The 10,941-nt window shown below is 41.2% G+C and overlaps 2 protein-coding genes across 2 annotated transcripts; one reads left to right on the top strand and one right to left on the bottom strand.

Annotated features, from left to right (window-relative positions):
* Positions 1-288: 288 nt before the first annotated feature.
* On the top strand, positions 289-3,302 carry pdcl3 (phosducin-like 3). The gene is made up of 6 exons (XM_084179414.1): positions 289-374; positions 1,255-1,387; positions 1,602-1,692; positions 1,916-2,059; positions 2,353-2,561; positions 2,751-3,302. The coding sequence occupies exons 1-6, from the start codon at positions 369-371 to the stop codon at positions 2,894-2,896; spliced, it is 729 nt and encodes a 242-aa protein (XP_084035540.1). The 5' UTR covers positions 289-368; the 3' UTR covers positions 2,897-3,302.
* A 176-nt stretch (positions 3,303-3,478) lies between these two features.
* nms (neuromedin S) lies at positions 3,479-10,273 on the bottom strand (the record flags this gene model as incomplete). The annotated part of the gene is made up of 5 exons (XM_084179665.1): positions 3,479-4,291; positions 6,307-6,357; positions 6,486-6,512; positions 6,604-6,657; positions 10,247-10,273. 5 exons carry the CDS (start codon positions 10,271-10,273, stop codon positions 4,187-4,189), a joined length of 264 nt encoding a protein of 87 aa, XP_084035791.1. The 3' UTR covers positions 3,479-4,186.
* Between the last annotated feature and the right edge of the window lie 668 nt (positions 10,274-10,941).

The raw sequence follows: 10,941 nt of genomic DNA, 5'->3' as shown, positions 1-10,941 counted from the left end.
TGTTGTCTCAATCAGCTGCCACACATGGAATGTAGTGTAGCGTTCCCACTCCTAATATGGACATATAGGACCCAAACCGGATATTGGTGCAACCTTTATTATTGTCCCTTGAATATCTTGCCCTAGCCAGTTTTATAATAATAATACATATAAAACAGCTGATAGAATAGATTTGTACCCAGAAAAAAACATTATTTTGTAATGATTCTAACATATTTTTATATTTGAGATATCTGACAAGTATTTACGTTTTGTCACATTAAAGATCTTGTTTTACTCCGGAAGAAATGTGGGTGAGGTCCTTCTATTTCCGTATCTGGGAAAGAGCAGTGGTGTGTTTTCAGCGTCTGTCTTGAACGGTTAAAAAAATGCAGGTTTGTAAACTTATATACATTTTTCTAGCTATAACTCATCTTTCTGATCGTAGTAATAAAGGACATAGCCGATGTTTCGAGTCATAGGATTATCTGTTCGCACGCCACCTTGATTGGCACATAACGTTATCTAGCCCTTGATCATGACTCTCAGTTCCATTATACATAAATCATTGGAGGAAGGTACAGGGACGTTTTGTTAAGAGCCCCAACGCTCAATCTGAACATTAACACGCGTCGCTTGCGGTACGGTTTTGGAAGCATAAAGACCTTATGTTTCATATCAGCAATAAGTAATTTTCAAAAAACTAAAGGTTACATGAATACACACCTTGTTAGTGTTCCCACATGGCCATGTTGCAGCGCTTGTTTATGGAAGACAAGGGTCGACCACCTGTGATAATTAGCGATCTAGCATGCTCGACCACCTGTGTGTAAGCATAACTCGGGAAGTGTAGTTTCGTCTGGAGGCAGCTATAGCTATATGGATCTGTGCAAAACTGCTACAGTAAAAGTGAATAATTTTTATTTGAATGATTTTTTTCTCGCTGATGAAAGATAAGGGCAATGTTTCGAAAGCCATATCGCCAGTGATGATTTACGTTTCTAAAAGTTAAAACATAGTGTCGGGATTGTAGTTGACATGAGCCAGTCGGCGGCGAAGCTAATGACTAAAAACTGTAGGGAGAAGGCAGAATGCCTAGAGTTTGAGAGCTAAATGTTAGCAAACTAGATGGCTAAACATTAGGTAATGTTCGCTAGCAGTAATACCAGAGGCCAGCTATATAGATGGTTTAAAAAAAAAAAAAAAAATGTGGTAGTACTGAATGGCAATCCGTGAAGTTACAATAAAACTCCAACACGATCTCTTATTTCTCAGGACCCTAATGCAGATACTGAGTGGAATGACATCCTGAGAAAGAAGGGGGTCCTTCCTCCCAAGGAGAAAACTCAGGATGAGGTTGAGGAGGAAGCTCTAGAGAAGCAGATACTTCTTCAGCAGGAATCTGTTGGTAAGAGATGGCTAGTTATAGTTGGCTACCTCTATGGGACTAAGTTTCTACTGAACTGATCTAGGGGGGGAAAAATATGTTATTCATAACTAACAGGACATAGTTTGGGAAGGCTGATTCTTGGCCAACATTTAAGAGCAACATCTGTTAGTTGTTTTAATAGCTTAAATGGTACTTTTTCTGAATTGCGATGCCTATGGTGTTTTGTGACCAGTGAAAACCTATGAGAGCATGACTCTGGACGAGCTGGATGAGAACGAGGATGACTTCAGTGAAGAGGACGAGGCCGCCATCGAGATGTACAGGTCAGTGATCTCTTTAAAGCATCACTTAGATGGTACATACAACAGGGGTTGATATGAATGAACGGCTGTCCTATTGCCTGGGGCATGTGAGCTGAGCAATCGGGCAAGTTGAGCCTGTACTGTGATTGTTTGCCCCATTGGGCAGGTGTTTTTAAGTATCCTAAAACGGGTCTTTCTGATTAGCCTACCTTTCTTTACACACTCTGCATTTCCCTCTTACCAGACAGAAGAGGCTTGCGGAATGGAAAGCCACCCAGATAAAGAATTGCTTCGGTGAAGTAGTGGAGATCTCTGGGCAGGACTACATCAAGGAGGTGAACAAAGCTGGAGAGGGAATCTGGGTCGTGCTCCATCTCTACAAACAGGGGTGAGTCTTCTGCCATTCTCTACCCTCTCTCTCTCTAAGGATTGCAATAGCAGTTGAGCACACTGATTCATGCTCCCAAAAAGTGATGTTGGATTTTTGACAAGATCTGATGAAAACATTGACAACCAAGACCTTATTTGAAAATCATGATACAAGGTTTTCATTTAACCTAAGCCTGATTTTACACAGTGCTCTGAATAGACCTATCTGCCAAAGTATCTGATTTAACTAATTTACTAATTGTGACATCTGTTCTCGCTAACATGTCCTGCACTAATCTGCTGTCCTCCCAGAGTACCTCTGTGTACCCTGATAAACCAGCATCTATCAGAGCTGGCCAGGAAGTTCCCCCAGACCAAGTTCCTCAAGTCCATCTCCACCACCTGCATCCCCAACTACCCTGACCGCAACCTGCCCACCATCTTTGTCTACCACGAGGGAGAGATGAAAGCACAGTACATCGGGCCTCTGGTCTTCGGAGGCATGAACCTCAAAGTTGAAGGTAATAGACAATCTCCTTAGCTATACTCTCAAGAAGGACATTTTATTTTTGTTTATTTATACTAAGTTAGGATGCTATTAGTTACATGAAATGAAATCTCTAACATAACACCCTCAGTTTTGTTTGTTAATATTTTATGGGTGTCAATCCTTTTAGATATTAAACTATCCTTTATCCTATCATCCTCAGAGCTGGAGTGGAGGTTATCGGAATCTGGCGCTGTCAAGACAGACCTGGAAGAAAACCCCAAGAAGCAGATTGAAGACAAGCTAATGTCGTCGATTCGATCCACTCTCCCCACACGGAAAGACAGTGACTCAGAAGAAGAGAACTAGCCCCCTAACTGCCAAATAACATTAATCTAATGCTCCACTATCACGGAGTGGGGATGGCTCTCTACTGTGGTGATGCGTTAAAATGCACACCTCTTCCTATGCTTACCGCAGAGAGGCTCCATCAGAGTACTATGCCTTCCCGGTTGAAGGATCTCGTGTTAAGTGATCATTCTCCTAAATCAGATCGGACTCTTCAACAGTGTTTCTACAGAACCTTTGGTTGAAGATTGTCATTTTTTATTTTGCATATGCGTTTTATAATATGACAATATAAATATATACAATTCTAATTGTTAAATTAAATGTAAGTAGCCATTCACCCATGCCATAATCACGGTTGACAGTTTTTTAATAAAGTGTTCGCTGTGATCTGTGTAACCATTACATAAAGGACTCCTTTGGTGTATTTGACTCTAGTGTATGTTCACTGTTCACAGATAGCAATGTACTTAATGCCTGTATTTGTGCAACTGCCACCTCATTTTAAATCACAACATATTTAAATTCACCAATAGTAATCAGGAAGACACTACAATCTGCAATGCAGTCACATTTATCTCCATTTATTTCTCAATATCAAGTCCATTGCCAGAGAATGCTGAGAATGCTGCTTCTGTCTGTCCACCATTTTGTGCTCAATGTTCAGGGGGATGCAGCTTGCTGGTGTCTGCCTTCCAGTTATTCCACAGTCAGATTTTTACATCACACCTTCAGGGAGATCCCGGAGCTTCTGTGTAACAGGGAAGAGCGAAAGACTCAGTTACAGTTTTTGTGACATTCTTTGATTTGTCTACCTTTCTGTCCTAGCTTTAAAAGGATGTAGTTGTTGTAATGGTCCTAACACCAGTCCGGGGATGCTATATGGCCTGAGGTTCTATATACTGTAGGTCTAAAATACATGGAATTTATACCTTGATTGAGCCTTGCTGACTGGCCACACCCACTGGGCAAAAACTGGTTGAATCAATGTTGTTTCCATGTCATTTCAACAAAACAATTTGACGTTGAATCAATGTGGAAAACTGATTGGATTTGCACAAAGTACTCAACGTAAGGGAATTTGGTCTTTTTTTCACCCAACTTTTAACCTAAATCCAGTGAAATGTTTTGTTGATTTCACCTTAGTTGATAACGCCACCAAATGTAAATAAAAACTAGACGTTGAACTGACGTCTTTGCCCTGTGGGCAGGCTGTGGTCCTCTGCATCGCTAATAGAAAGATAGGGAATAACACTGTCTCAAAGGAGCTTTTTCAGTTTCCTAAACTTGAGCTTCAATGACATGACTCTGCTAACCATTCGAGTTGAAAAGGGACAGGATTCTTACCAGAAGCAGGAGCTGCTTCTTTCTCCTCAGTTTTGGTGTCAGGCGCATCAACGGGTGCACTGAATGGGACTAGAGAGGGAAAAGGCCTGTTAGACCAATCACATTAGATCAAGCAATTACATAATGTTGCAATATTATCATCTAAAGATACAGTGCATTCGGAAAGTATTCAGACCCCTTGACTTCCTCCACATTTCGTTACGTTAGTCTTATTCTAAAATTGAATACATTGTTTTTCCCCCTCATCATTCTACACACAATACCCCATAATGACAAAGCAAAAACAGGTTTTTAGAAATGTTTGCAAATTTATAAAAAATAAAAAACAAAAATATTACATTTACATAAGTATTCAGACCCTTTATTCAGTACTTTGTTGAAGCACCTTTGGCAGCGATTACAGCCTCGAGTCTTCTTGGAAATGACGCTACAAGCTTGGCACACCTGTATTTGGTGAGTTTCTCTCATTCTTCTCTGCAGATCCTCTCAAGCTCTGTCAGGTTGGATGGGGAACATCGCTGCACAGCTATTTCCAGGTCTCTCAGAGATGATCGATCGGGTTCAAGTCCGGGCTCTGGCTACTCAATGACATTCAGAGACTTGTCCCGAAGCCACTCCTAAGTTGTCTTGGCTGTGTGCTTAGGGTTGTTGTCCTGTTGGAAGGTGAACCTTCGCCCCAGTCTGAGGTCCTGAGTGCTCTGGAGCAGGTTTTCATCAAGGATCTCTCTGTACTTTGCACCGTTCATCTTTCCCTTGATCATGACTAGTCTCCCAGTCCCTGCAGCTGAAAAACATCCCCACAGCATGATGCTGCCACCACCATGCTTCATCGTAGGGATAGTGCCAGGTTTCCTCCAGACGTGACGCTTGGCATTCAGGCCAAATAATTCAATCTTGATTTCATCAGACCAGAGAATCTTGTTTCTCATGGTCAGAGTCCTTTAGGTGCCTTTTGGCAAACTCCAAGCGGGTTGTTATGTGCCTTTTACATTTACATTTTAGTCATTTAGCAGACGCTCTTATCCAGAGCGACCTACAGTTAGTGAGTGCATACATATTTTTTTTTCTTTTTCATACTGGCCCCCCGCGGGAATCGAACCCACAACCCTGGCGTTGCAAACGCCATGCTCTACCAACATCCCTGCCGGCCATTCCCTCCCCTACCCTGGACGACGCTGGGCCAATTGTGCGCCGCCCCATGGGTCTCCCGGTCACGGCCGGCTACGACAGAGCCTGGATTCGAACCAGGATCTCTAGTGGCACAGCTTTAGACCACTGCGCCACTCGGGAGACTCAGTTTTACTGAGGAGTGGCTTCCGTCTGGCCACTACCATAAAGGCCTGATTGGTGGAGTGCTGCAGAGATAGTTGTCCTTCTGGAAGGTTCTCCCATCTCCACAGAGGAACTCTGGAGCTCTGTCAGAGTGACTATCAGGTTCTTGGTCACCTCCCTGACCAAGGCCCTTCTCTCCCGATTGCTCAGTTTGGCCAAGCGGGGAGCTCCAGGATGAGTCTTGGTGGTTCCAAACTTCTTCCATTTAAGAATGATGGAGGCCACTGTGTTCTTGGGGACTTTCAATGCTGGAGAAATGGTACCTTTCCCCAGATCTCTGCCTCTACACAATCCTGTCTCGGAGCTCTACAGACAATTCCTTGGACCTCATGGCTTGGTTTTTGCTCTGTGGGACCTTATATAGACAGGTGTGTGCCTTTCCAAATCATGTCCAATCAATTGAATTTACCACAGGTGGACTCCAATCAAGCTGTAGAAACATCTCAAGGATGATCAATGGAAACAGGATGCACCTGAGCTCAATTTTGAGTCTAATAGTAAAGGGTCTGAATACTTATGTAAATAATGTATATATATTTTTTTATATACATTTGCAAAAAAATCTAAAAACCTGTTTTCGCTTTGTCATTATGGGGTATTGTGTGTAGATTGATGAGCAAAAAAATGTATATAATCAATTTTAGAATAAGGCTGTAATGTAACAAAATGTGGAAAAAGTCAAGGGGTCTGAATACTTTCCGAATGCATTGTACGTTACCAATTTGTACACTGAGGAGTCTTCCTTTACTTACCGCATGCTGTATAGAGCCTACCGAGTTAGCCTTTGAATAGTGAAACAGGAACTGACAAAAAGAGAACATACTAAGTAAACACTCTGTTCCAAAGAGTGTATTGCCTTTTTGAAGGATAAGGTCTATATGTACATGTGCATAGGGTAGGAATAAAACATTTATATTGTTGAGGAACTTACTCTTTTGAATACATTCTGAACTTGCTGCTGTGAGGGGAGAGGGGCAGGGAGAGAGTAAGCATCCTGATATTATATAATATCTGTGATAAGATTGAGTTGTGCAGTTACTTAGCCTTACCTCATTCTGATCTCTCCACATCATATCTCCCACATCAGTCTGGATCCCAGGACCCTGCAGCAGACAAACCAATGGTCAGTGATCAAAAACAAGTCTGTAAGACATCACTAAACCCAAGAAAACCTTAAAGCTGTTGGACATGACATCCATTGTGTACTATACGATACCTGTTGCAAAGTAATAATCATGTCTCTGTAACCTGTGTGTCCAGCTGATGAGAGTAGGCTGAAGTCATAAATGTTCTTATGCCCCTCATGTCCCTCTCATCCCCCACCAGTCTAATTCAAGTTACAGTGTGACTCACTTCTGTGTTCCCCACCCCTTCAACACATCTACCCTACCCCAGCCACCACAAGTAAACCATTTAATTTGGATGTAATTACCTGCAGACCACCTATTCAGTCACAGATTGGATTTTTCCAGAGGTGTGCAAATAAAACAGATAACATTAATGCCTTTTGTGACCAGAACTCTCTGATGAATGCAGTAGAGGACTGAGGCTGCATTTACAAAGGGGCAGACCAATTCTAATCTTTTGCAAATAAATTATATTTTGACCAATTGGGCAAAATAACAGAATTGGGCTGCCAGTGTAAACGCAGCCCATGATGTTTAAATGGTGAGAGACTGACACACAGAGGCTGTGTTTACACAGGTAGCCCAATTCTGATTTTTTGCCTAATTATTGGCAAAATAATTATTAGCAAAAATATCTGATCTGATTGGTCAAAAGACCAATTAGTGGCAAAAGGTCAGAATTGGACTGCCTGTGTAAAGACAGCCAAAGATACAGACTAAAAGCCAACCTAAGCTTGATCCGAAAATGTTGTCGGAGGCTCCGTATGGAGGGTGTGACGCAATTACATAGCCAAATTGAGATCCGTACCGCATGGCCGTGCGCCTCCCAAATGTTATAACAATGCAGTGTGCTCCGTATAGCTCCGAAATTGACATGATTGGTTGACGGTAGGTGGGGGCGGGAGGTCCCGTATAAACACAAACTCACTTCCTTGACAACTTCCTTCACAGCTCTACTCAACAGCTCTGCGCTGCTTCGCGAAGCGCAAAAATAATGAATGCCCTGACTTCTGTAGAGGCTGTATCACCATAAATGCTTCACGGCCAATGCAGACGTCGGATTGACAATGCGTGGCCTTTAAGGCTGCTTATAGACAGGGAGGCCCATTTCTGATGTTTTTCCACTAATTGGTCTTTTGACCAATCACAGATCTTTTCACATCTTTTTCAGAGTTGATTGATCAAAATACCAATTAGTGAAAAAAAGATCTTAATTGGTCTGCCTGTCTAAATCCAGTCAGAGTGATACACATTCAAGGCACATATTGATTGTTTTATGTCTAGTACACCTTCAAAATGTTGACACAGCCTTTGACTCTGGTATCAAATAAGGGAATGTAATGGTAATCGATTTATAATTATTTGTTTGAAAACTAATTTCACAATAACCTATTTGTTTTAAAAACTAATTTCACAACTGCCTTTTATTGGCACATTCGATCTTTTCACATCAGATCTTTTTCTCAGCTGATCTGATTGGTTTAAAAGACCAGTTAGAGGGGAAAAAATCTGAATCGGGCTGCCTGTGTAAATGCAGCCTTTGTCCCATACCTTCATCAAAGCAATTCCATGTTCACACTCTTTGCTGGGATAAGCCTCTAAAGATAGATAAAAATGGTCAGTTTACAAAGTATATATATATATATATTTATAATGTTATTAATCTACATTAACAAAATGCATGTAATTGTCAACTATTATCAACAATATCAATTAATAGCTAAATCAACAGAGAAGTCAATTGAATGTTGAGAACCATTTTTAGAAGACTTACAATTATATGATTAGTTTAAACTAAGTTATATTGAAATATTGATGTTAACTTAAATTATATAAATAATATTCTCTCACCTGTCACCTTCCAATATCCAAGGCACCAGACCAAATGAAGGAGGCAAAGTTGTCGTAGATAAGTTGCGCTCATCTCGAGCTATCAGATTCTCATGCGCTTTGGTGAGGGTATAGCTTCTCTGTGGTATAGCTTCTCTGTGTGTGATTTGGTGCTGCAGGAGTAAGTCTTGTTATATCGCAACGTCAGATCCCAGAACTGAACACTAATGACTTTCTCAACCGAGAGAATTATATAGGCTATAACTTTGATGGGAGAAGCATCATCTCCTACGCAGAGGTGACCAATCAACGTCCCACTGGTCTCCTTGATCATCATCTGAGTCTTAGTGCGCAAGTGCCCTCTCTCTCGCCTGTCGGACAATAACAACTTGTGTAAGTCAATTTTGATAATGGTTTTTAGATACATTTAGATAGGAAACTAAATAAAAGAAATTCATCAAAAACAGGATGTCACAGTCACTTAATATAAAATCAAAATGGAAGTTATACAATTGGTGTCCAATTTTTTCCCAGTGCCCTTGATTAAAGGAAATTATTGTTGGATGACCTGATGATGCAATTGTTCAGTCAGTCTAAACCATGAAGTAGGTTACCAAATAAATGTATTATGTAGGGCCTAACTGTTTGTGTGTAAACAACCTTTTAACTCTGTGATCTTGAGGAAGTGACACAGAGTTGAAATGTCTCCATTTATTATCATCTCATTTGTCTCATCTAATCTCACCTAATTGAAGCTACATCAATTTATCAGTGTTGTGTACATTTACTGATAAATGTGCATTTTTCATTAGATTGACTACAGAGACTTACTGTGACTGCTGGGGCCCGGTTTCCCTGTGTAAGCATGAAAGCTGAATGTGTGGGTCGGTGGGTCGAGTTTCTCCTGGATTAATCTGGAAACAATATTCCAGAGAGTCTGTGGATAAGCAGTACCTGTCCAGTGGACCATGGATGGAAAATAGCGCAGAACACTCAAGGAGGAGACCCAGACCCCACCCTCGAACATGTGAAACAATCATATATAACATCTCCATTCTGTGTTAGTTCAGTTTGTGTTAATTAGTAGTTACGGTTGCATAAAACATTGTTGTGAACGCTTATGAAATCCTATAGTCACTGCGCTCTATGATGGAACTTCAAATGAAAAACAAGAGCTTTTGCAGTTACACTTCAGCTCAACTCATTGATTATTGCATTTAGAAAGGGTCCTTACTGTATGTTTGTCTTTGTTATAGGTCCCCTGAGCGGTGATTGTATGTTATATCAACCATATTGGAAAGGACTCTTCAGTTCATTTTAGAGACGAGCGTCACAGACAGGTGGGCTGGATTTATACCGTTAATAAGCCATTGTATCGATTTGCCAGCACTTTCATCTGGACTGAGGGACCAACTACAGCCAACCCAGAGACATGATGGACACCCTTGTGTGTGTTTTGTGTGTGTGACTATCATTCCTCCGTTTTTTTATTTAAATGACATTCGTTGTGGAGGAATATTTGGTGTTCTTGTGTTCCCTCATGGAAACTTGCAATCAACAATCAGATGCTTTCCCAATCACCACCACACTAGTAAAATAACATACGTCACACAAAAGCTTTTGAGACAGCAATCATCCCCCCAATCATCCCACAGCCACACACACAGACTGACATACAAACAAAATAGCATACACTCAAGCAAACACATTAATGCACAAACAGAAAGGGGTGTACCTTCTGAGATGACTTGACCCTCGGCATTGATCTGCCCCCTGCATTGAAATAATTAGTCCAACCGATTCTAATCACTGCTAGTCATCAACAGGAACCTTTCCTGTTCAACTGTGTTAATGGCTCCCACTGTTCCAACAGGAAACTCCAGAGAGATGCCACACATAAAGCTAAAACCTCACATGAGAGTGATAGAGGGGGAGATGCAGAGAAAGAAATGCCAAAAAGGAGAGAGGTGGAAAGAGAGAGAGTGCAGCCAACTGATAGCCTATGCTCATATTCCCCATCAAGGGTGAACCTTGTTTTGTATGTGCAGCGCTGAGACTGCCTCAGGGTCTGAAGAGTCTAAAGAGGGACACCATCTCTCTCAAACGGCCTCTTCATCACTAGATTCCTGTTTTTGCTGTTGCTGTTATTTTCAGGGCAATCACACTGTACGATGATTAAAACATTTGCATATGCTTGACACTGCATGACTATTGAGTGTTGCATTGACGCAAGTGTTCACGACACAGAACTCATTGCTCCTCTGTTCGATGATAGCACACATGAAGAGTTTCAATCCAAAACGGTATATATCCATTTTCAGAAATGTTGGTAAATTAGCTTTCATTGTTTAAAGAAATTCTGAAAGAGATTGGTATGTTTTTTCACTATCTAATCATGGCATGGGGTTGTTCAATGTCAGACATGTATTT

This window comes from Coregonus lavaretus, assembly GCF_964263955.1.
Source record: "Coregonus lavaretus genome assembly, chromosome: 16".
NCBI lineage: Eukaryota > Metazoa > Chordata > Actinopteri > Salmoniformes > Salmonidae > Coregonus > Coregonus lavaretus.
The sequence above is the reverse complement of the archived record's forward strand: the minus strand, read 5'-3'. Positions and strand labels throughout refer to the sequence as shown.